The following is a 27,204-nucleotide window of genomic DNA, read 5'->3' as shown; positions in this document are numbered from 1 at the left end:
AGACGTCCTGGTAATCCGTCTGGCCCCGCGACTTTGTGAATGTTGACCTGTTTAAAGGTCTTGCTGAAATCGTCTACAGAGAGCGTGATCACACAGTAGTCCGGAACAGCTTGTGTTTTTATGCATGCTTCAGTGTTGCTTGCCTCAAAGCGAGCATAACATGCATTTAGCTTGTCTGGTAGGCTCGTGTCACTGGGTAGCTCGCGGATGGGTTTCCCTATGTAGTACGTAATAGTTTGCAAGCCCTGCCACATCCGACGAGCATATGAGCTGGTGTAGTAGGATTCAATCTTAGTCCTGTATTGATGCTTTGCCTGTTTGATGGTTTGTGAGAAGGGCATAGCGGGATTTCTTATAAGCATCCGGATTAGTGTCCCGCTCCTTGAAAGCGGCAGCTCTAGCTCTGTGTGGATGATGCCTATAATCCATGGATTCTGGTTGGGAAATGTACATACGATCACTGTGGAAACGACGTCTTCGAGATGCACTTATTGATGAAGCCGGTGACTGAGGTGGTATACTCCTTAATGGCATTGGATGAATCCCAGAACATATCCAGTCTGTTCTAGCAAAACCGTCCTGAAGCGTAGAATCCACGTAATCTGACCACTTCCGTATTGAGCGAGTCACTGGTAATCCCTGCTTTAGTTTTTGCTTGTAAGCAGGAATCTGGAGGATAGAATTATGGTCAGATTTGCCACATCGAGCAATAACAGCTAGCTTTCAGTTTTCCCCTCCCCACTCAGACTACTCCCAGACAGTCCTGGCAAAATTCTTGAGAAATTGTTAATTGCTAAAAAACAATTTTTGTTTCTTTTTGACCATTTCAATTGATACAGTCACAGTAAGGTATTTAATTGTTACCCAAAAATGATATGATATTGAGCTAAAAAAAAATCTGCATTGGACCTTTAAAAGGCATTAGAAGAAAACAAAAAGGATCCATCAAACACATTTGGTGTGTCATCATAGTGGTCTCTGACTTGTGGTCTCAAAGGAATAAACTTAAACATGTGTTTTTTTCAATGCTGAATTCAATGTTACTTAGAAAACAAAGTTTTAATATTTTTTTATTTTGTATTTTGTATTGTAATGTCTTTTATTGCAAACATCCTTTCTGATTTTAAAAGTAGATCACATAGTAATCATAGTTTTCAAATGTATCTGTAATCTGATTACAATATTTTTGCTGTACATTCAGGTACATTTTTGTTTTGTGTAATTTGTGTAACTGATTACATGTATCACTTCCTCCTTTCCCTGGATGTGTAGGACTTGGTCTGGCTACAGTAGCTCTGGACAGGCCATAATCAGATCATTGGTAAACCTCTAAGCATTTGGCCAACGATTAACCTACTGTATGCTGCTAATCCTACTCACCACAACTAGTCTACTGGTTACACCGTGGAAAATGTATCTGTAGACCTAATTATCTGGTTACAATACCTTCCATAGTATAACGGTAGATAAACTCGATTTGCTTGCACGTTTATGACAATGGGCCTAATTGCATGCTGTTGTTGGGGGTAGGATCAAGGCGTGTCCCATGTCCCATGCGAGCTAGACATGTATATAATGGTAGTAATGAACGCTATTCGAGTCCTGGGCGTGACAAGCTTGAAGTTGCGCCTCTCATTCTGTGCTATCAGCACTTTCACATTCACCAGCACACACAGGAGAGCCTTCACAATGGCAGAACACTTCACTGAACAAATAGTATTTAACAAACCAAAGGTAAGTTGTATTTGACGACTAATGTATCAGGCAGAATGACAGTTGCATTAAATGATTAATTATCCTGTTTACTCTCCTTCTCAACCACTTTGTAACCATTTATTCATTACCCTATTATTCCTTCTCAAACTTGTCACCGTGTAGGCTGTACTTCGTTCGGTAATGATAGGGTTTGACGTCGCTCTTTCATTTGTTTCTAAATTCTAAAATCAAGGAAGCACGTGGTTAGAAGAAACGAAAAGTAGAAAGGGAGCGTAGGCTACTATTGATGAACTGTTGTGCCATCTGTGGGCCGTTCCTGTAGCCTATTCATTTGCATCAATACCTAGCTAAACGTTTTAAGAAGATCCTAACTAGATGCATTTTCCATTGATACATTTTCTAAAGTGTTGTGTGGTATTTTCACACTCACTTCGGTTTTACATAGCATGTAATACGTTGAGCATTAGATAACATTTCACTGTAATTATGGATGAGCATTGGTGGTGCCGCCTCTTTCTATAGGCAGACTAAGCGCGCTAGGCGTAGGGCACCACGTTAGAGCATCAGTATATTTCCACTTATGTCAGTCACTCAAAGCTTTTAGATTGCTAGGTGAGGTAGTCTAGCCGGCTATCTAACCCTTGTATGAGGCCTAATCATCACCAAATTACCAACCAGGCACGCAGGGCATGTTGATTTACTTAGTCACTCTCACACATATATCATGTGAACATGACACAATGTGTAGAACGGCAGGAAATTTGCTTTAAAACTGCTAAATGTTCTCTGCCCCATGGCAAAAACATTAATAATTGCAGATTGCTTTAAAACTGCAACACAGTCTCCCGACCAAATCTCGCCTAGCGTCCCCGAAAGGCTGGAGGAGGCTCAGGGTGGTGGGATTGGCAGGTGCATTTACTGGTGGAGTCAGATATCTTGATGTGTCAAGCCCATGAAGACTACTGGCTGTGTTTAGAGTATCAAAAGACAAGGGGTGACACTGTAGGCCTATATAACACATATATACCATTGTTTAAATATTAATGGTGGACAAATGCACCAAAAACACCAGTAATAAGATAGTTTAGCTGTTGATTATAAGCAGTAAGCTACTCTACTTGTTTCAGTGTTGCCTTTTTAAACTGATGTAGAGGGTAAATTAATATTGGTTACCCAAAAGTAATGTCTCATTTAGAATCTGCCCAGGAGAAATGAAGGTTAAGCAAGCTGCTCTTCCTGATACCCGGACAGTGTAATTCAATTCACACACTGTAGCCTGTACTGCACCACTGTGTCCCCTATAGAGGGGCAACACAAAAACAATACAATATTTTATTGTTCCATTATTCAGAGACAATGGTATGGTGGTTGTTTTTGCTGTCAGAGTCCCCAGCCCCAACACACAACGTACAGACAACATACAGACAACACACAACGTACAGACAACAACACACAACAGGCTGGGAGCAGCACAGGGTCAGCCACAGAGCAGTGACCCTGGAGCAGGTTAGGGGTTAAGTTGCCTTGATCAAGGGCACATCCGCAGTAGGTGGAGAATGCCTAGTGAGTGCTCGATTGATTTGTATGTATTATGGATCCCCATTAGTTCCTGCCAAGGCAGCAGCAGCTACTCTTCCTGGGGTACAGCAAAATTAAGGCCAGTTAAACAATTAAAAACATTACATTACATTTCACAACATATCAAGTGGATTTCCTCAGGCCACTACTCTACTACCACATATATACGATATATATGTGTGTGTGTGTGTGCGCTGCTCGGACATTAGTTCAGGAGGCGAGGGGTAATAAAGACCTTTTTGGATCATATAACATGGACAGGAGGGACCTGATCCTAGATCAGCACTCCTAGTCCTATACACAAGATACTGGCCCAGGGGTAAGAAAGACACTTCAGTAAATACTGATCCTAAGTCTTCTTGAACATATACCACCCATTAGCACCAGCACCAACAATAGTGCCCTTTGGAGTTATGGTCCTGCGTCAGCAGAACATGTACAGGGTGAGGAGCTGATAGCTGATAACAAGAAGCGTAATGTGTGTGTGCAGTAATACAGTAAACAGGGATGGACAACCTTGAAGAGTGACTTTGTCATTGATAACATCTTGATTATCAACCAATAACTGAATGTATGGGGCGTGATGAGCCTGACCTCAACTATCCATGCAACAGAAACAGAACTATATGAAGTTATGTAATGACTATACATTACACAACATGTCACATTGTTTGAGTATTAATTGTCTATAAAATGATGCATGCATTTTGTGAAAACGTGCTGTTGGCCTCATGGCACAAACAAGATAAGGTTGCCGTGCTGTTATAGACACACATTTATAACAACAAGAACACAGATGATTTCTTCCATTACATTTATACCTGTTGATAGATAAAACAGGTTATATGCTTTGCATTGGTCATGGTTAGTAAAGTAGGAAACCACAGAAGAATAGCCCATGAGGAAATGAGTTGTTACTACAATGCCAGAAGATGACTTCATCTGTAAATGACTGAAACAGCTGTCATAGACCTGATCTGTGTATGTATTTAAACACTGTCCAATTCAAGACTTTACACACACGCAGGGAGGCACACACATAATGTTGAAGTCAGAAGTTTACATCCACCTTAGCCAACTGTATTTATTTATATTTATCCGTTATTTTACCAGGTAAGTTGACTGAGAACACATTCTCATTTGCAGCAACGACCTGGGGAATAGTTACAGGGGAAAGGAGGGGGATGAATGAGCCAATTGTAAACTGGGGATTATTAGGTGACTGTGATGGTTTGATGGCCAGATTGGGAATTTAGCCAGGACACCGGGGTTAACATCCCTACTCTTACAATAAGTGTCATGGGATCTTTAATGACCGCAGAGAGTCAGGACATCCATTTAACATCCCATCCGAAAGACAGCACCCTACACAGGGCAGTGTCCCCAATCACTGCTCTGGGGTATTGGGATATTTTTTAGACCAGAGGAAAGAGTGCTTCGTACTGGCCCTCCAACACCACTTCCAGCAGAATCTGGTCGCCCATCCAGGGACTGACCAGGACCAACCCTGCTTAGCTTCAGAAGCAAGGTATGCTGCTGGCTAAATACATTTAAGCTCAGTTTTTCACAATTCCTGACATTTAATCCTAGTAAAAATTCCCTGTCTTTGGTCAGTTAGGATCACCACTTTATTTTAAGAATGTGAAATGTCAGAATACTAGTAGGGATAATTATTTATTTCAGCTGTTATTCCGTTCATCACATTCCCAGTGGGTCAGAAGTTTACATACACTTAATTAGTATTTGGTAGCATTGCCTTTAAATTGTTTAACTTGGGTCAAACGTTTCAGGTAGCCTTCCACAAGCTTCCCACAATAAGTTGGGTGAATTTTGGCCCATTCCTCCTGACAGAGCTGGTGTAATTGAGTCAGGTTGTAGGCCTCCTTGCTCGCACACACTTTTTCAGTTCTGCTAACACATTTCCTATAGGATTGAGGTCAGGGCTTTTTTGTCCTTAAGCCATTTTCCACAACTTTGGAAGTATGCTTGGGGTCATTGTCCATTTGAAAGACCCATTTGCGACCAAGCTTTTATGTCTTGAGATGTTGCTTCAATGTATCCACATCATTTTTCTTTCTCATGATGCCATCTATTTTGTGAAGTGCACCAGGCCCTCCTGCAGCAAAGCACCCCCACAACATGATGCTGATACCCCTGTGCTTCACGGTTGGGATGGTGTTCTTCAGCTTGCAAGCATCCCCCTTTTTCCTCCAAACATAACAATGGTCATTATGGCCAGACAGTTCTATTTTTGTTTCATCAGACCAGTGGACATTTCTCCAAAATGTACGATATTTGTCCCCATGTGCAGTTGCAAACCGTAGCCTGTTTTTTTATGGCAGTTTTGGAGCAGTGGCTTCTTCCTTGCTGAGCGGCCTTTCAGGTTATGTCGATAGAGGACTCGTTTTACTATGAAAAAATATACTTTAGTACCTGTTTCCTCCAGCATCTTCACAGGGTCCTTTTCTGTTGTTCTGGGATTGTTTTGCACTTTTCGCACCAAAGTACATTCATCTCTAGGAGACAGAACGCATCTCCTTCCTGTGCGGTATGATGGCTGCGTACTATTATTTATATAGTTGAACGTGGTACTTCCAGGTGTTTGGAAATTGCTCACAAGGATGAACTAGACTTGTGGAGGTCTATAATTATTTTCTGATGTCTTGGCTGATTTCTTTTGATTTTCCCATGATGTCAAGCAAAGAGGCAGTTGAGGTGTCTGTTTCTCAAACTAGACACTCTAATGTACTTGTCCTCTTGCTCAATTGTGCACCGGGGTCTCCCACTCTTTCTATTCTGGTTAGAGCCAGTTTACTCTGTTCTGTGAAGGGAGTTGTACACAGCAATGTACGAGATCTTCAGTTTCTTGGAAATTTCTTGCATGGAATAGCCTTCATTTCTCAGAACAAGAATAGACTGACGCGTTTCAGAAGAAAGTGATTTGTTTCTGGCCATTTTGAGCCTGTAATCGAACCCACAAATGCTGATGCTCCAGATACTCAACTAGTCTAAAGAAGGCCAGTTTTATTGCTTCTTTAATCAGAACAATAATTTTCAGCTGTGCTAACATAATTGCAAAAGGGTTTTCCATTGATCAATTAGCCTTTTAAAATGGTAAACTTGGATTAGCTAACACAAAGTGCCATTGGAACACAGTAGTGATGGTTGCTGATAATGGGCCTCTGTACGCCTTTGTAGATATTCCATAAAACATCAGCTGTTTTCAGCTACAATAGTCATTTACAACATTAATAATGTCTACACTGTATTTTATTTTTGTCATATTTTTATCTTCAGATTGAGCTGCATGTGCATCTTGATGGCGCTATCCGAGTGGAGACGATCCTAGACGTTGCCAGGTAAGTTCATAAACCTGTTGAGTTCTTAGCATTTTTCTTTTAGTTAAATAATGTGTTAAAATTGGTTTTGCTAGTTCTCTTGAATCATGAATTGCCTATTTCCCTTCACAAAAAGGCTGTTAGGTTCAATTTACATACGATGTTCTTTCAGTCTTTGTGTTTGGAACATGTAGGTCTAGTTATGGTGCTCTTTTTGAACTAGCAAATAACTTTAATGTCCTTAATATAATTAATTGAAATAATAATAATAATAATTTTATTTGTATAGTGCTTTTCAATACAAATAACAAAGTGATTCACATAAAATAATCAATTAAAAGTACTAAGAAACAAACAAAGATAGTAAAAAAATACATTTAGTTAAAATAATACATTGAATCATATATTAAAAGCATCTTCATAAAAGGTTGTCTTCAACAGAGATTTAAAAAGAGGCACTAAATCTGGCAGACCATTTCAAAGTCTCGGGGCCCTAATGGCAAATGCCTGGTCTCCTTTCATTTTCAGCCTAGAGAAATGAACATTGAACAGCTGTAGCTAAATATTGCTGATTGTACTTTTAAAGTCCTCTGTCTGTCTCAGGCGACGTGGGATTACCCTGCCTGCAGGCACAGTGAAGGAGATGACACACCTTTGTGTGGTGCACCAGCCTGCCACGCTCACAGAGTTCCTCGGCAAGTTCGCAGAGTACATGCACGTCATTGCGTAAGTACCCTGAACATAAAGATAGATATGAGATCATTAGATGCTGACTAGTGTACTAACCACCTGAGCTTTTGGTTTCATTTACATTCCCAAACTGTGAACCACCTTTTTTTAAGGAACTCTGTCCGGCTTTCAACTCACTCTTGAAAGTTGTAATAGTAGAATTTACAAGGTGCAATTTTGAAATTGGGTAGTGCATCACCAGTTCCTCTTGTCATGTTAGTCATTGCATACCTTAGAGAGATATTTGTAACTTGTCAGAAATGTCCAGATCAACTAGCCCACATCATGTAGCGGTGCAGGAAGGGTGTTTCCCGATGCTGGAAGGGGTTTTCTTATCATTATCACAGAGGGGTTATCTTATCATTATCACAGAGAGGGGTTTTCATGGACCTAGATATATTTGTGCCAATAGTATAACAATGACCATAGGAATTGGTAAGACAGCAAAAACAGATCTGGGAACAAGCTAGGGACGTCAAACTCAAGAGTGAGAGTTTGACATATATCTTAATAAATGAGGGTCACGGTTAGTTTCCTTCATACTGGTAGTGTTACAGGATTGGAGGGTCTCAAGAGAGAGGGAGAGACACACACAGGGTAGAGAGAGACACAAACACAAAGAGTTATATATCCAAAACGGAGATGTATGGGTAAACCACTTCTCCAATCTTTTTGGCCCTATAACAAAGAACAAACAGCAAAAACATATACATGATCAAATATAAATCTTAGAATTAACTTCTCATGGCTGGGGGCAGTATTGAGTAGCTTGGATGAATAAGGTGTAAACTGCCTACAACCCAATATATGCATATTATTAGTATATGTGGATAGGAAACACTCTGAAGTTTCTAAAACTGTTTGAATGATGTCTGTGAGTATAACAGAACTCATATGACAGGCAAAAACCTGAGAAAAAATCCAACCGGGAAATCTGAGGTTGGTCCTTTTTTCAACTCATTCCCTATTGAAGATACAGTGGGATATTGGTCATGTTGCACTTCCTAAGACTTCCACTAGATGTCAACGGTCTTCAGAACCTTGTTTGATGCTTCTACTGTAAAGGAGGGGCTCATAAGGGCTCTTTGAGACGGTGGTCTGGCAGAGTGCCACAAGCTCGTGACGCTAGCTCGCGCTCCATTGCATTTCTGAAGACAAAGGAATTCTCCGGTTGGAACATTATTGAAGATTTATGTTAAAAACAGCCTGAAGATTGATTCTATACATCGTTTGACATGTTTCTATGGACTGTAACGGAACTTTTTGACCTTTCGTCTGCTCCTAGTGAACGCGCTTTGTGAGTTTGGATTTGTTTACCAAATGCACTAAAAAAAGTAGCTATTTGGACATAAATGATTGACATTATCGAACAAAAAAAACATTTATTGTGGAACTGGGATTCCTGGGAGTGCATTCTGATGAAGATCATCAAAGGTAAGTGAATATTTATCATGTTATTTCTGACTTCTGTTGACTGCACAATATGGCGGATATATTTTTGGCTTGTTTGGTCTCTGAGCGCCTTACTCAGATTATTGCACGGTTTCCTTTTCCCTGAAGCTTTTTTGAAATTCAACACAGTGGTTGCATTAAGGAGAAGTGTATCTAAAGTTCACTGTGATAGTCTCAGAGGTCCGTTAAAAGCGCAGAGAGCATCATGAAGAACAAGGAACACACCAGGCAGGTCCGAGATACTGTTGTGAAGAAGTTTAAAGCCGGATTTGGATACAAAAAGATTTCCCAAGCTTTAAACATCCCAAGGAGCACTGTGCAAGCGATAATATTGAAATGGAAGGAGTATCAGACCACTGCAAATCTACCAAGACCTGGCCGTCCCTCTAAACTTTCAGCTCATACAAGGAGAAGACTGATCAGAGATGCAGCCAAGAGGCCCATGACCACTCTGGATGAACTGCAGAGATCTACAGCTGAGGTGGGAGACTCTGTCCATAGGACAACAATCAGTTGTATATTGCACAAATCTGGCCTTTATGGAAGAGTGGCAAGAAGAAAGCCATTTCTTAAAGATATCCATAAAAAGTGTTGATTAAAGTTTGCCACGAGCCACCTGGGAGATACACCAAACATGTGGAAGAAGGTGCTCTGGTCAGATGAAACCAAAATTGAACATTTTGGCAACAATGCAAAACGTTATGTTTGGTGTAAAAGCAACACAGCTCATCACCCTGACCACACCATCCCCACTGTCAAACATGGTGGTGGTAGCATCATGGTTTGGGCCTGCTTTTCTTCAGCAGGGACAGGGAAGATGGTTAAAATTGGTGGGAAGATGGATGGAGCCAAATACAGGACAATTCTGGAAGAAAACCTGATGGAGTCTGCAAAAGACCTGAGACTGGGATGGAGATTTGTCTTCCAACAAGACAATGATCCAAAACATAAAGCAAAATCTACAATGGAATGGTTCAAAAATAAACATATCCAGGTGTTAGAATGGCCAAGTCAAAGTCCAGACCTGAATCCAATCGAGAATCTGTGGAAAGAACTGAAAACTGCTGTTCACAAATGCTCTCCATCCAACCTCACTGAGCTCGAGCTGTTTTGCAAGGAAGAATGGGAAAAACTTTCAGTCTCTCGATGTGCAAAACTGATAGAGACATACCCCAAGCGACTTACAGCTGTAATCGCAGCAAAAGGTGGCGCTACAAAGTATTAACTTAAGGGGGCTGAATAATTTTGCACGCCCAATTTTTCAGTTTTTGATTTGTTAAAAAAGTTTGAAATATCCAATAAATGTCGTTCCACTTCATGATTGTGTCCCACTTGTTGTTGATTCTTCACAAAAAATACAGTTTTATATCTTTATGTTTGAAGCCTGAAATGTGGCAAAAGGTCGCAAAGTTCAAGGGGGCCGAATACTTTCGCAAGGCACTGTATTATGTAACATGAAGTCCTATGAGTGTCATCTGATGAAGATCATCAAAGGTTAGTGATTCATTTTATCTCTTTCAGATTTGTGACTGCTCTCTTTGGCTGGACAAATGGCTGTGTTTTTGTCAAGTAATTATTTAATCAGTGTTCATAAATTCCAATTATATTTATCTGTCTGATACCCAGAGTTCGTAAAGTTTTGGTCTTAAATAAAACAGACAGAATTCCCGACTCACAATTGATCAGGTTCCAATTTATTTGCGAGAGCTCCAAAGTTTTCACAAATCCATTCCTTCTTATATCATCCTAAACTACGCACACACATACACACAAACATGGATTTTCTCATGAGTCTAACCACAGTTTATAACCCCTCAACTGACCGTTCCAGGCTCCCCCAGACACCATAACTCTGGAGGAGCCCTCCCTGTCCTCTCTTATCTCCACATACATTCCTTTCTTCCTAGGTACATGCCATATAACCCCTTCCTAATGGACAAACATTATTTAATACTACAAGAAAGACAGGGTAGAATTCTTTCCAGTTATAGTGCAGTATACCTCATTTAGTCATTATTGATAAAAATCCCATAAATTTTTCTGTGACTTGGCTCTGACCTATTTCACTTTATTTATTTCACCTTTATTTAACCAGGTAGGCAAGTTGAGAACAAGTTCTCATTTACAATTGCGACCTGGCCAAGATAAAGCAAAGCAGTTCGACACATACAACAACACAGAGTTACACATGGAGCAAAACAAACATACAGTCAATAATACAGTATAAACAAGTCTATATCCGATGTGAGCAAATGAGGTGAGATAAGGGAGGTAAAGGCAAAAAAAGGCCATGGTGGCAAAGTAAATACAATATAGCAAGTAAAACACTGGAATGGTAGATTTGCAATGGAAGAATATGCAAAGTAGAAATAAAAATAATGGGGTGCAAAGGAGCAAAATAAATAAATAAATTAAATACAGTAGGGAAAGAGGTAGTTGTTTGGGCTAAAATATAGGTGGGCTATGTACAGGTGCAGTAATCTGTGAGCTGCTCTGACAGTTGGTGCTTAAAGCTAGTGAGGGAGATAAGTGTTTCCAGTTTCAGTGCTTTTTGTAGTTCGTTCCAGTCATTGGCAGCAGAGAACTGGAAGGAGAGGCGGCCAAAGAAAGAATTGGTTTTGGGGGTGACTAGAGAGATATACCTGCTGGAGCGTGTGCTACAGGTGGGAGATGCTATGGTGACCAGCGAGCTGAGATAAGGCGGGACTTTACCTAGCAGGGTCTTGTAGATGACATGGAGCCAGTGGGTTTGGCGACAAGTATGAAGCGAGGGCCAGCCAACGAGAGCGTACAGGTCGCAATGGTGGTGTAACGGCGTTCTTCGTTTGTCGAAAGAAAGTCGGACCGAAATGCAGCGTGTTGGTTACTCATGTTCTTTAATGGAACAAATGACGATACACGAAATAACTTATAAATACAAAAAACAACAAAACGGAACGTGAAACCTATTACAGCCTATCTGGTGAACACTACACAGAGACAGGAACAATCACCCACGAAATACAAAGTGAAAACCAGGCTACCTAAATACGGTCCCCAATCAGAGACAACGAGAATCACCTGACTCTGATTGAGAACCGCCTCAGGCAGCCAAACCTATGCAACACACACCCATAATCAGCCACAATCCCAATAACTAAAAAACCCCACTAAGAAATACAACAGACAATAAACCCATGTCACACCCTGGCCTGACCAACTAATTAACTAAAACACAAAATACTAAGACCAAGGCGTGACAGAACCCCCCCTTAAGGTGCGGACTCCCGAACGCACCTCAAAACCATAGGGAGGGTCCGGGTGGGTGTCTGTCCATGGTGGCGGTTCCGGCTCGGGATGTGGACCCCACTCCATAAATGTCATAGTTCCTCCCCTTCGCGTCCTGGGATGATCCACCCTCGCCGCCGACCATGGCCGAATAGTCCTCACCCAGAACCCCACTGAACTGAGGAGCAGCTCGGGACTGAGGGGCAGCTCGGGACTGAGGGGCAGCTCGGGACTGAGGGGCAGCTCGGGACTGAGGGGCAGCTCGGGACTGAGGGGCAGCCCGGGACTGAGAGGAACCCCAGTACTGAGAGGAAGCCCAGCCAGGCAGTTGAATCCGGCAGATCCTGGCTGACTGGCGGATCTGGAAGAGTCTGGTTGACTAGCAGATCTGGAAGAGTCTGGCTGACTGGCAGATCTGGAAGAGTCTGGCTGACGGGCGGATCTGGAAGAGTCTGGCTGACGGGCGGATCTGGAAGAGTCTGGCTGACTGGCGGATCTGGAAGAGTCTGCCTGACTGGCGGATCTGGAAGAGTCTGGCTGACTGGCGGATCTGGAAGAGTCTGGCTGACTGGCGGATCTGGAAGAGTCTGGCTGACTGGCGGATCTGGAAGAGTCTGGCTGACTGGCAGATCTGGAAGAGTCTGGCTGACTGGCAGATCTGGAAGAGTCTGGCTGACTGACAGGTCTGGAAGAGTCTGGCTGACTGACAGGTCTGGAAGAGTCTGGCTGACTGGCAGATCTGGAAGAGTCTGGCTGAATAGGAGATCTGGAAGAGTCTGGCTGAATAGGAGATCTGGAAGAGTCTGGTTGACTGGCAGATCTGGAAGAGTCTGGTTGACTGGCAGATCTGGAAGAGTCTGGCTGACTGGCAGATCTGGAAGAGTCTGGCTGACTGGCAGATCTGGATGAGTCTGGCTGACTGGCAGATCTGGATGAGTCTGGCTGACTGGCAGATCTGGATGAGTCTGGCTGACTGGCAGATCTGGAAGAGTCTGGCTGACTGGCAGATCTGGAAGAGTCTGGCTGACTGGCAGATCTGGAAGAGTCTGGCTGACTGGCAGATCTGGAAGAGTCTGGCTGACTGGCAGATCTGGAAGAATCTGGCTGACTGACAGGTCTGGAAGAATCTGGCTGACTGGCAGATCTGGAAGAGTCTGGCTGACTGGCGGATCCTGGCAGACTGACGGCTCTGGCTGCTCCACGCAGACTGGCGGCTCTGGCTGCTTCATGCTGACTGGCGGCTCTGGCTGCTCCATGCTGACTGGCGGCTCTGGCTGCTCCATGCTGACTGGCGGCTCTGACAGCTCTGGCTGCTCCATGCAGACTAACAGCTCTGGCAGCTCCTTGCAGACTGGCAGCTCCTTGCAGACTGGCAGCTCCATGCAGACTGGCAGCTCCATGCAGACTGGCAGCTCCATGCAGACTGGCAGCTCCATGCAGACTGGCAGCTCTGGCTGCTCCATGCAGACTGGCAGCTCTGGCTGCTCCATGCAGACTGGCAGCTCTGGCTGCTCCATGCAGACTGGCAGTTCTGGCTGCGCTAAACGGGCAGGAGACTCCGGCAACGCTGTAGAGGCGGAAGGCTCTGGCAGCGCTAAACAGGCGGGAGGCTCCAGCAGCACAGGAGAGGAGGATGGCTCCGGCAGCGCTGGAGAGGCGAGGCGCACAGTAGGTCTGATGCGTGGTGCTGGCACTGGTGGTACTGGGCCGAGGACACGCACAGGAAGCCTGGTGCGGGGAGCTGCCACCGGAGGGCTGGGGTGTGGAGGTGGTACTGGGTAGAACGGACCGTGCAGGCGTACTGGAGCTCTTGAGCACCGAGCCTGCCCAACCTTACCTGGTTGAATACTCCCGGTCGCTCTGCCAGTGCGGCATGGTGGAATAGCCCGCACTGGGTTATGCAGGCGAAACGGGGATACCGAGCGTAAGGCTGGTGCCATGTAAGCTGGCCCAAGGAGACGCACTGGGGACCAGATGCGTAGAGCCGGCTTCATGGCATTTGGCTCGACGCTCAATCTAGCCCGGCCGATACGCGGAGCTGGAATAGAACGCACCGGGCTATGCACCCGCACTGGAGACACCGTGCGCACCACAGCATAACACGGTGCCTGCCCGGTCTCTCTAGCCCCCCGGTAAGCACAGGGAGTTTGCGCAGGTCTCCTACCTGGCGTAGCCATACTCCCTGTTATCCACCCCCCAATAAATTTTTGAGGCTGACTCCCGGGCTTCCTATCGTGCCGCCGTGCTTGCTTCAACAACTCAATTTTTCTATAACCCTCTTCGCACTGCTCCAGCGAATCCCAGGCGGGCTCGAGCACTCCTCCTGGGTCGGCCGCCCACCTGTCTATTTCTTCCCACGTAGTGTTGTCCAGAAACTGTTCCCATGTCCTTTCCCCATTGCGCCGCTGTTGCTGCCTTTGTTGCTTCTCCAGTGGCTCCTGCCTGTTAACACGTTGCTTGGTCCGTTTGTGGTGGGTGATTCTGTAACGGGTTTCTTCCAACTCCTTCTTCCAACAAGGATCGGACCAAAATGCAACATGGTTCGTTCGATACATCTTTAATGATGAAAAACACGAACAATACAAAACAACAAACGTCGAAAACCGAAACAACCCTGACTGGTGCAACAAACACAGAGACAGGAACAATCACCCACAAACACACAGTGAAACCCAGGCTACCTAAATATGGTTCCCAATCAGAGACAACGATAATCACCTGACTCTGATTGAGAACCGCCTCAGGCAGCCATAGACTAATCTGTACACCCCACACAACCCCAAGACGAAACACACTACAAACAAACCCATGTCACACCCTGGCCTGACCCAATAAATGAAGATAACATAATAAATATAGACCAGGGCGTGACAGATGTTCTCTTAATAAGTACGTGAATTGGACCATTTTCATATTCTGATAAGCAATCCAAATTTAACAAGTATTTATGGGTGTCAGGGAAAATGTATGAAGTAAAAAGCACATTATTCTCATTAGGAATGTAGGGGAGCAAAAGTAATAGTAAGTAATGTACAGATACCCCAAAAAACGGCTTACTACAATACTTTAAAGTATTTTTAATTAAGTACTTTACACCACAGCCAACAACAAGTATGAAAAGACCCAATGATGGTTTGTAATAGCAGCCAGCGAAGCTGCTAGCTGTCAGTTATGCTGAATGAAGCATTTTTTAGCAAGGCCTTCCCTTGAAAAGCTGTATTGTTGCATCTGGTGCTTCCCCCTACACGACAACAACATGGGGAACTTGCTAGCTGTGTTTGGCTCATGCAGAATTGTTGTGTGTGTTGGCGGATAGACCGGCACAGAGGGGGGTCACGGGGTCGGAGGGAGAGACAAGCATTCAGACCAGGCATGTTAGAAACAGGCATTCACGTCTAGTGTAAATGCTGGTCTGTTTTCCAATCGTGATGTGAAACAGAAACTTTGTTAGGTCAAAAAGCAACAAAGGGAATTGATGCTGGATCAATCTGTCCCACTGAGTTTGCAGACATTTCCCACCCCTCCAACCAGAATACCCATTGCTCCATGGGGACTTTTACAGAAATGTCTACTATAAAACAGAATGATACGCACTCAAAATCAAATGTAAATGACAAATGACTATAATATTCTATCATTCCCTATGTCAGGGTTCCAAATAGGTGGAACTCAAGACAAATTAGTAAAACATATATATTTATATATATATATATATAATGATGATTTTTGTTGTTGGACATAAATGGCTGTAAAATCCCCAGGAAATCAGCTCAAAGTTATTTTAATTTAGGAAATATGTCAAACACTATATATGTTTGGGCTTCTTGCAGTCAATTTGCAGTGTAGGTCTACAAATTATTTAGAATTATGTTCCGGCCCCAGAACCATCCACTCAAAAAAGAATTGGCCCGCGGCTTAATGTAATTGGTGGTCCCTGCCCTATGTCATCCCTCAAACACTGTACACTGGCTGATCTTATGTCCTTTACCTTCATTATCATACAGGGATACTGATAGTCATATTCTCCTGCTGACAGTTAGTCATATTAGCAGTAGCAGTGCCAGTCAAGTTCAGGTCAGGGGTCACAGGGAGCATTGGTTCAGCCAATGCTCTCATTGGCTCTCTCTGTGACAGTAATAGTCCTCCTGGCGTGGCGTCATTTAGAGAAACACTTCTACCATGTAATACCATGTAATACCCAGTACTAACCCTGCAATATCCTGTTACTAAACCTGTAATACCCTGTTACTAAACCTGTAATACCCTGTTACTAAACCTGTCATACCCAGTACTAACCCTGCAGGCCAAGAGGGAAGAGACGCAAAGAACAATAGGCTGTTCCTAGAACGTTTCCTGTATTTTACGTGTCGTAAATTGAAATATAGCTTCTTCCAACATCTTCATTTGTAACTGGATGAACATGATGTGATGAAATCTAAAGCAAATGTAGGGCCTTTGCTGGTGACTAATACTTTTCATTATCTGCCATAGTTGAGTAAATATTTATGTTTCTCTTGGGCTTCCTCTGATTTTCTGTGAACTTTCCAGTGGTGACAGAGAGGCGATCAAGAGGATAGCCTATGAGTTTGTGGAGGACAAAGCCAAAGAGGGGGTGATCTACGTTGAAGTCAGATACAGCCCACACTTTCTGGCTAACACTGACGTAGAACCCATTCCATGGAACCAAAAAGAGTACGTGGATGATACTATATGTTTCTGATCCGGTAAAGTAGATGACAGAAAAGCGTGCCTTTGAAACATACTGTATGTGTGATTGATGTCTAATTACTATATGGACATGCGCAATACAGTTCTTTGAGTTACTTGTGCTCTCCGATTGCAGTCTTGTATTGTTCATCTGTTCTTAGAGATAAAAAAAATGTGACATCGCAATGCATTGAAGAGTTCTCTGTGTTGATTTCACTCTCTTCCCCAGAGGTGACTTGAGCCCAGATGAGGTTGTTTGCTTGGTGAACCAGGGTCTGGCCGAGGGAGAGAAGGCATTCAACATCATAGCCAGGTCCATTCTGTGCTGCATGCGCCACATGCCAAGTAATGCCCTCACGGTCCTGTCCTGTCTGTCTGGCCCAAAACAGCCCCTCCTTATTGTCTGCCTCTGCCTGTTTTCCTGTCTGCCGTCCTCTGTCTGTGATCCTCATCACACTAAGTTGCAGGCCAAACATCTCCCAGTCAAAACTACTCTCTATACTTCCTGTTTTGGGCATCGTCTGACTATGTCTTGTTTCATTTCAACCCCACTCAATGATGTTGATCTATATGTGAGGAGGTGTGATGCTGTGGTTATTGAGTTTTCTCCTTAGCTAATGTCATCATTTGCTGGCCCTAATGCAGACAGTAAAAAGGGGCTCATTTGTGTAATGTATCACTGAATTAAAAATTGCAAGATCTCCTAAAATCTCCTATGTTACAGTCCAGAATAGTCCCAGCAGTAAAGGAATTTGGTTATATGTAATTTTCTGGCTTCACAGAGCATAGTATCTGTTTTTTTATTACATGCAACAAAATACAAGTGACTATTTTAGGCAAACATTCCAGTGAACAGTTTTCTGTTGTCAGTATTTTGTTGTTTGTATTTTGTTCTGCTTTTGTTAACATTAAGTTTGGAACTGAACAATTTGACCTTTACAACCATTGCTTTACACTAGCTTTCACGGAGATGCTTGACATGATTCACAATGTCTCTCATTCGTAGCAGCAGATATTCAGATAACCTTTAGGTCATAGATCTAGCATGAAAACATTTCACAAACATCCACACAAATCAAACATCCTGCATTTTAAAACGACCTGTCTCTGGGTCTTTGACCTCACTGGGTTGTTGCGTTGCACAGGCTGGTCCAAGGACGTGGTGGAGTTGTGTAAGAAGTACAAGAAGGATGGAGTGGTGGCTATTGATCTGGCAGGAGACGAGTCACTCAACTGTGAGGCCTACCCAGGACACAGGATGGCCTATGAGGTAACTTACCACTGCCCAACTTTGAACCCTCGTGTCCAATTCATTCTGTATGTGCTGTAGGTAACTGTTCCATGCATGCATGGTTCATGGCCACGATACAAGACAATAGCTAGCCTCAGCAGGATATGACGCTAACCACTTTCCTACTGAACGCTGTCATGCAGCATACCATGCTAATTGTTATTGCTTAAAAAGGTGGCAGATCACCCTCCAACTTGCACAAGAATTTAAAATTTGTGACACTATAAAAAAAAAATCACATTTGACACTGTTGGCTACCCGTTGTCAGATAGTAGAGTTAAAGTACAACCAATCTTTATTGGGGCTATTGCAGAACTTCAGACCTTAAAAGGCCTACAATTGGTTGATTTGTTTTATAACTAGCCAATAATTTACACCTTATCATTATAACTCATCAACTCTCTATACATATATCCATAAATGGAGACCTGAAGGTCGCTTTAGACAGACAGTTGGAGGTCTGCAATTTCATGCAACAGAACTCTCTCAAGAGCAATAACTGAATCAGTGAAACTATTCACCATGTTCATGATGACCAAATTTAGGCAATTTGTCCAAAGTATGCCACTTAAGTGTTTCAACTGCGTAGTTTGTTCTATCTCTGGTCGTTCCTGAATTAAACATACAGCCATTCAATCATTCCCCCCGGGATAACATCTGGGAACACTGGTAAGGTCAACCAGCGGCTGAAGTGATAAATGTGGACATGTTAACATCTGTTTAAATCATTAGTGTGAAGAAGTCCATTTCCAAACAGTAGGAGTCGGAGAATTAACATGCTCTTAGTAGAGTGCCACGCTGATACTAATACAGACAGTTATAACTGTACAAGCTCTAAATTCAGAGGTCTTAAAATCTAAGCTGGGTTTTGTCAAAAGCAGATCTGACATTTCTCAAATGTTGGTGAGATGCAAATCTTACCAATCTAGCCTTTGGCAAAAAATAATGCATTCTCTTTACCGAAGCATGGCCTCTTGGAATCATGTTATGACTATGTTCATCCATGTATAATGACAGTTTCAAGACAATGGAAGGTATTTCAGTCAGGACTAACTGTCAAAGCCAGATGTTTCTCATATTAACTTGGTGTTGATGTGAGTGACCTTGTTGACAGGAAGCTGAGAGATGTGGGGTCCACAGAACAGTCCATGCTGGAGAGGTAGGCCCTGCCTCTGTGGTGAAAGAGGTGAGCTTCCCTTTCCTGTACAGCCTTTGGGGACCATTAAATATTTGACAGTTCAACTTGACTGAAGACATTCTCTACTTCTCAACACACAACAGCAATACATACAGTACCAGTCAAAAGTTTGGACACATCTACTCATTCAAGAGTTTCTTTATTTGTACTATTTTCTACATTATTATTCTACAGTGAAGACATCAAAGCTATGAAATAACACAGACTCATGTAAACAAAAAACATGTTAAAACAAATCAAAATATATTTTATATTTGAGATTCTTCAAAGTAGCCACCCTTTAACTAGATGACAGCTTTGCACACGCTTGGCATTCTCTCAACCAGCTTCATGAGGTAAACACCTGGAAAGCATTTCAATTAACACGTGTGCCTTGTTAAAAGTTAATTTGTGGGATTTCTTTCCTTCTTAATGCGTTTGAGCCAATCAGTTGTGTTGTGACAAGGTAGGGGCACTATGATGAAAATGGCACTCATGATGACCGCTACAGGAAAGGAAGACACAGAGTTATTCTGCTGCAGAGCATAAGTTCATTAGAGTTACCAGCCTCAGAAATCGGCAATTGACTGCACCTCAGATTGCAGCCCAAATAAATGCTTCACAGAGTTCAAGTAACAGACATCTCAACATCAACTGTTCAGAAGAGACTGCGTGACTTCATGGTCGAATTGCTGCAAAGAAACCACTACTGAAGGACACCAATAAGAAGAGACTTGCTTGGGCCAAGAAACACAAGCAACGGACATTAGACCGGTGGAGAACTGTCTTGGTCTGATGAGTCCAAATGTGAGATTTTTGGTTCCAACCGCCATGTCTTTGTAAGACGCAGAGTAGGTGAACAGATAATCTCTGCATGTGTTGTTCCCACCATGAAGCATGGAAGAGGAAGTGTGATGGTGCTTTGCTAGTGACAGTGGTTTACTTAGAATGCAAAGTACACTTAACCAGCATGCTAACAAGCAATAAGCCATCCCATCTGGGGTGCGCTGAGTGGGACTATCCTTTGTTGTTCATCAGGACAAAGACCAAAAACACACTTCCAATATAAGGGCTATCTGACCAAGAAAGAGAGAGTGATAAGTGCTGCATCAGATGACCAGGCCTCCACAATAACCCAACCTCAACCCAATTGAGATGGTGTGGGATAAGTTGGACCGCAGAGTGAAGGAATAGCAGCCAACAAGTGCTCAGCATGTGGGAACTCCTTCAAGACTGTTGGGAAAGCATTCCAGGTGAAGCTGGTTGAGCGAATGCCAAGAGTGTGCAAAGCTGTCATCAAGGCAAAGGGTGGCTACTTTGAAGAATCTAAAACATTTTTTGTTGTACACTTTCAGTTACCACATGATTCCATAGTATTGATGTCTTCACTGTTATTCTACAAATGGTGAAAATAGTACAAATAAAGAAACACTTGAATGAGTAGGTGTGTCCAAAATTTTGCCTGGTAGTGTACGTCATAACGTCTCTCACTGAACTGTTATCATGTTATAAGTGACACTGCATTGTGAAAACATCTCTACTCTTTTATAAGAACGTAAATACGGTTTGTTTGGCAGATAGAAACAAGTAAAACTACTGAGTACACAGAGCGCACTAGTCTGTTCATCACTATCCAATATCACGTCACCCTGTAATTCTTCACTAGCATATGTGAATTACTTTCTATGAAAGCCATATTTCTAAAATGTCAGGCAACTATGCAACCAAAGACAGCATGTTGCCAGGAATAGCCAGTAGTTCTGTTCGTGAGAGGATTTTGACAAAACTGATTGATGACACATACCACATGACTTCTTCAGGCTGTGGAGGTCCTGAAAGCAGAGAGAATAGGACATGGCTACAACATACTGGAGGACCAAGTGCTGTACAAACAACTCCTGGAGCAGAATATGCATTTTGAGGTAAGAACGTACACATATTTCACCTGTAATGTAAAGTAACAGACTTCGTACACACAGAATATTACATGATGTATGAGCATACCTCATAAAACAAAGTAAATAGATCCTACCATGAATGGAGAGGCTACACAGCTGATGCTTAAACCGACTAGCAAAAACCTAAAAAGTGACCATTACGTTAACCCTAACCAAATCCTTAACCCCTACCCTAACCTTAACCTAATTTTAATACTTTTATGAAATAAAATATTGGTTTGGGCATCAGGTTGTGGACTTCTAGCCTTTTCCTACCATGAAGGCGGCTAGTGCAATGACCTCTGGTGGTCATGAAGAGACATTACACAAGCGTTGTGTCCCAATTAATAGCTCCTTTCTCCCAAAGGGTCTACTTTCCGACATGGATTTGAAAGTAAAATGACTGGTACAGTGCATTCGGAAAGTATTCAGACCGCTTGATTTTTTTCACTTTTTATAACGTTACAGCCTTATTCTAAAATAGATTAAACAGGTTTTTAGAAATTGTTGCAAATGTATATATATATATATATATATATATATATATTAAAAAACAAATACTTATTTACAAAAGCATTCGGACCCCCTTTACTCAGTACTTTGTTAAAGCACTTTTGGCAGCGATTACACCTTTTTGGGTATGACGCTACAAGTGTGGCACACTTGTATTTGGGGAATTAATCCCATTCTTTTCAAATCCTCTCAAGCGATCAGGTTGGATGGGGAACGTCGCTTGCACAACTATTTTCATGTCTCTCCAGAGATGTTCGATTGGGTTCAAGTCCGGGCTCTGGCTGGTCAACTCAAGGACATTCAGAGACTTGTCCCGAAGCCACTCCTGCGTTGTCTTAACTGTGTTTTTCGGGTCATTGTCCTGTTGGAAGGTGAACCATCGCCCCAGTCTGAGGTCCTGAGCAGGTTTTCATCAAGGATCTCGCTGTACTTTACTCCGTTGATATTTCCCTCGATCCGGACTAAGCTCCCAGTCCCTGCTGCTGAAAAACATCCCAGCAGCATGATGCTGCCACCACCATGCTTCACCGTAGGGATGGTGCCAGGTTTCCTCCAGACGTGACGCTTGGCATTCAGGCCAAAGAGTTCAATCTTGGTTTTTATCAGATCAGAGAATCTTGTTTCTCATGGTCTGAGAGTCCTTTAGGTGCCTTTTGGCAAACTCCAAGTGGGCGGTCATGTGCCTTTTACTGAGGAGTAGCTTCCATCTAGCCACTCTGCCATAAAGGTCTGATTTGTGGAGTGCTCCAGAGATGGTTGTCCTTCCCGAAGGTTCTTCCATCTCCACAGAGGAACTCTTGTCAGAGTGACCATCGTGTTATTGGTCACCTCCCTGACCAAGGCCCTTCTCTCCCAGCTGCTCAGTTTGGCTGTGCGGCCACCTCTAGGAAGAGTGTTGGTGATTCCAAACTTCTTCCAAGAATGACGGAGGCCACTGTGTTCTTGGGGACCTTAAATGCTGCAGAATTGTTTTGGTACCCATCCCCAAATCTGTGCCTTGACACAATCCTGTCTCGGAGCTCTATGGACAATTCCTTCCACCTCATGGCTTGGTTTTTGCTCTGACAGGTGTGTGCCTTTCCAAGGTATTTCCAGTTTGTCATTATAGAGTATTGTGTGTAGATTGAGGAACAAATTAATTTAATCTATTTTAGAATAAGGCTGTAACGTAACAAAATGTGGAAAAAGTCATGGAGTCTGAATACTTTTCCGAATGCACTGTATATGGAAAATCCCCATAGCCAACACAATTATTTTAAACTTGTGGGGAGTAGTGAACATTTGCACACTTCAGGAGGAAGGAGTTTATTGGGAGGCAACCAAGAACTAGTCTCCTTCACTAGCCATGTGTCCAACTACAGCCTAGAATCCTGGCAGACAAGGCTACTGTTCTGTAAGGAAGGAATGCCGTGTGATTTTCAGGTGTGTCCCATATCCAGCAAATTGACTGGAGCCTGTGATCCAGACTTCACCAAGCATCCTGTCATCACGTAAGCCATCTTTCACTACTCATCATATTCAATGAATGATACTTCTGATAAAGTTTCAACAACCCAATACCATAAAGATTGTAACAAGTGTTTGGAAACAATACCTTTTTTTTAACCGTTTCATTTTTGTCTGGGTTTACTTTTCCCCTCAATGTTGTGTGTGTGTGTGTGTGTGTGTGTGTGTAGCTTCAGAAAGGATAAGGCCAACTACTCCCTGAACACAGACGACCCTTTGATTTTCAACTCCACCCTGCACTTAGACTACAGCACTGCCCAGAACTACATGGGCTTCACCGAGGAGGAATTCAAGAGACTGGTAAGAAAACACAGTTCAACTCTTCCTATTTGGCTTGGCAGCTCAATACCATTAAATATTTAGCCTGGTCCCAGATCTGTTTATGCTGTATAGCTAAATCCTATGGTTGTTAACATGACAATTAATGACCAAAGGAGTTGGGAAGACCGCACAAACAGATCCAGGACCAGGCTATGAAATACTATGCAACTGTTGATAATACCATTAAATACTACAGTATACTCTCTCTCCCCTTATGGTTTAATAAGTCTCACATTCACCTCGTTTTTCAGAACATAAACTCCGCTAACTCCAGCTTCTTGCCTGAGAAGGAGAAGAAGGATCTTATTAACAAGTTGTACGAAGCCTATGGAATGGTGGAGAACACTGGCTTTTAAATTCAGTACTGATCAGAGCTGCAACAACCCAGGCACCAACCACTTTGCCAAGTAGGATAGGTTGTATAGACTATTTGAATCATCATGCCAACAACTTACATTTCCTTTGGTGGAAATAGAGTTCTTACCCCACATTTTAAAATAAATTGGGAATGCTTCAGGTAAACCAGCTCTATACCAAAAATGATCAAAAATGTAATGTAGTCCTAGTTGTGAGCACTAGGTGACATACTATCTACTGCTGTACTGTTCTCACTTGGTGGAGAGTAAAGCCTTCTGAAGTGGTCTTACCATTTTTAGAGTAACTTCTGTAAGAGGCTTTTCTCAGAGGTCATTTTTGCATTTTACTAATTGAAAAGCAGTTCCATTTAATACATTTCTTCCATTGAGGACAATGACATTAAAATACGAGCAAAATCTACAATAAAAACGCTTTTGCATCTTAAAATTGTCATTGAAGGAGTATCAGAATCAACTGCAATATGGACCTTACCTCGCTATGGACAGTTTAGTTCAAATGTAAACCACTTGAGTGGCAGCTCTTACAGAGCAGCAGCATATCTTACTGGAAAAGCCCAGGCTGGACCCAGGAACATAGTGCTTGCTCATGAGTACCACTTCACTCAAACACTTCTTCTCCTTTACCAAAACAAAATACAACATGGAGGTTCTAGGGCGCTGTCCTATGCTGTAAATTGGCTTCCTGTGACCACTCCAATGTACACTAAACTGCATTAGGAAATATTGATGATAACCTCAAATATTCAACTTCCATCAGCGATGGGTGTCTTTGAACGGGCACATCTTGGCTAACGTCAGTGTTTCAAAAAATCTATAGAAAACTGCACCTCTACTTGAGAACTAAATAAATCCCGCTAGCAGTATTCTGACCACTGAAAGTACAAGTTCTGACCACTGAAAGTAGCTTCACTGAAGAAAATGAAAGACTCCTGGAGTGCCTCAGGCAGCAATGGTATTCTGAAGATAAGATTACAGTTGTGCCAACAGCAAAAGTATGCACATACCGTAACAGAAGATACATAAACATTTTATTACAGAAAAGAAATGACTATCACAAAAGGTATCAGAGAATCATTTGAAATAAATATGATACTACAATTATTATTGTAAAACAAAAGATAAAATGTTAAACACAAAAGAAATGGCAAACATGATTATAGATTCTGCGTAGCTCATTTTTGATGATAGTTCCATGTTAGGTTTGGAACAACATTTCATTCTAAGAAAGGATAGTGTTCAGTACATCTGGAGAGACATAGATCCAAAGTTTGGTACATTTCCTTTACCACTGTAGCCCAGCAGCACCTCTAGGCCAAGAACAGATGTAGTCCTACTTGTGAACAACTGTTCTGTCAACTACATTTCCCACAATGCCAATTGATAAAGGAGAAGGATCATGCAGCTGGACCAGCAAAGCTCCATCAAAGCTACACAGTGAGAGATGTCATCACTGTTGAGTTAGGAGAGGGGTAGGGTCTAGTCAGGCAGGACATTCAGGAGATCCTCTCTGTCTTATTCTGTCCCTTCTTCTCTGTGTCCCGCTCTCCACTCCTGTGAGGTGGTTTAGGATGGGCCCTCGCCTCCCTGGGCCTCTTGGCTGGTCAACCCTTCACCCTCAGGGGCTGGTGATGCACCAGAGTCTCCTTCTGAAAGACACAGGAAACATGGTCCATTAAAAACAAAGAAAGTGCCCACAATTGTCAATAGATTGGAGATGGCTTGGGAGAGAAGGCAGGAGGTAATGCTGACTAAGTGAATGAAGATGTAGAACACAAACACCTGGCTATATCTATCTATACACACACACACACACCACACACACTCACCCGCCACCTTCAGGTCCAGCCCTTCCATGTCTTTGGTTAATTCACTGGTGCTGCCTGCTGCCCCCTGTCCCTGTATGTCAGGTACTGCGTTCCTGCGGCCTGTACGATCACAGTTGATGAAGTCAGAGTACGGTGTTGTTGTCTCCACATCCATTATCTGTCCATGATCAGACACCTCATTACACCTGCAGAGAGGGATAGGATAGGATTAATTTTAATGTCCCAAGGGGAAAACAGTCTCAGACACCCGGTACTGATGTATACAAAATAGACACTGTACATTACACACATCATGATACACGTCAAAAAAAATAATACATTCCATATTCCCTTATTCTGTCAGTGGCGTACTAACACAGTTCAGCTTTACTTATTGCTGGTTAGGTATTAGATGGACATGGGAATAAATGTGTATTTATACCTGGTCAACTTAAATGTGGGGACCTTACAGCGTCTGTCTGAGGGAAGGAGGGACCCTACAGCGTCTGTCTGAAGGGAAGGAGGGACCCTACAGCGTCTGTCTGAGGGAAGGAGGAACCCTACAGCGTCTGTCTGAGGGAAGGAGGAACCCTACAGCGTCTGTCTGAGGGAAGGAGGAACCCTACAGCGTCTGTCTGAGGGAAGGAGGAACCCTACAGCGTCTGTCTGAGGGAAGGAGGAACCCTACAGCGTCTGTCTGAGGGAAGGAGGAACCCTACAGCGTCTGTCTGAGGGAAGGAGGAACCCTACAGCGTCTGTCTGAGGGAAGGAGGAACCCTACAGCGTCTGTCTGAGGGAAGGAGGAACCCTACAGCGTCTGTCTGAGGGAAGGAGGAACCCTACAGCGTCTGTCTGAGGGAAGGAGGAACCCTACAGCGTCTGTCTGAGGGAAGGAGGGACCTTACAGCGTCTGTCTGAGGGAAGGAGGAACCCTACAGCGTCTGTCTGAGGGAAGGAGGAACCTTACAGCGTCTGTCTGAAGGGAGGAGGCACCTGAACTGAAATCATTTCCTGCTCTTGTATGATGGAGAGGGAGAGGGGCAGCCTTACTGAGGCCAACAAAACAAAGCTGAGCTAAACCAAGCTGGAACTGTGGGAAAAAAGGAAAAAATAAAAAAATAAACATTTGAACCACCACAATTATGTTCAAGTTGACACAACAGTGTGAGGGGTATGACTATCTCAATGTTGAGCCATACAAATAGTCTGTACCATATCCAGAGCTCAGAGTTGACAGTGAAATATTGTCCTTTCTATTTCTGCACAGTGGGCTAATGGCACTAGCGTCAGAGCTAATTTGCCAACCTAATTACAAGTTATTAAAATAAAATAGAAAACTGAGCGTTGGTCAGGGACTCATACCCTCAAGCCAATCACTCACTTAACTTTGACTGTCTAAAAACTACTCACATGAACAGTGCAAGCTTACAATACGTTCTTTATACATATTAAGCCTTTCAAAAGTGCAGAGGCTGACCGGGGGAGAGAGA

The 27,204-nt window shown here is 43.1% G+C and overlaps 2 protein-coding genes across 2 annotated transcripts; one reads left to right on the top strand and one right to left on the bottom strand.

The window, feature by feature from the left end:
- The first annotated feature begins 1,576 nt into the window (after window positions 1-1,576).
- LOC135504065 (adenosine deaminase-like) lies at window positions 1,577-25,921 on the top strand. Its single transcript, XM_064922341.1, has 11 exons — window positions 1,577-1,734; window positions 6,592-6,653; window positions 7,236-7,358; window positions 16,629-16,772; window positions 17,017-17,132; window positions 17,933-18,057; window positions 19,193-19,264; window positions 21,076-21,177; window positions 23,128-23,195; window positions 23,382-23,511; window positions 23,784-25,921. The coding sequence occupies exons 1-11, from the start codon at window positions 1,585-1,587 to the stop codon at window positions 23,886-23,888; spliced, it is 1,197 nt and encodes a 398-aa protein (XP_064778413.1). The 5' UTR covers window positions 1,577-1,584; the 3' UTR covers window positions 23,889-25,921.
- LOC135504094 (cAMP-dependent protein kinase inhibitor gamma-like) lies at window positions 24,921-25,889 on the bottom strand. The gene is made up of 2 exons (XM_064922386.1): window positions 25,736-25,889; window positions 24,921-25,555 (listed from the first exon to the last, which is right to left on the bottom strand). The coding sequence occupies exons 1-2, from the start codon at window positions 25,887-25,889 to the stop codon at window positions 25,473-25,475; spliced, it is 237 nt and encodes a 78-aa protein (XP_064778458.1). The 3' UTR covers window positions 24,921-25,472.
- Window positions 25,922-27,204: the final 1,283 nt, after the last annotated feature.

Source organism: Oncorhynchus masou, chromosome 18 (genome assembly GCF_036934945.1).
Source record: "Oncorhynchus masou masou isolate Uvic2021 chromosome 18, UVic_Omas_1.1, whole genome shotgun sequence".
NCBI classification, from domain to species: Eukaryota; Metazoa; Chordata; class Actinopteri; order Salmoniformes; family Salmonidae; genus Oncorhynchus; species Oncorhynchus masou.
The sequence above is the reverse complement of the archived record's forward strand: the minus strand, read 5'-3'. Positions and strand labels throughout refer to the sequence as shown.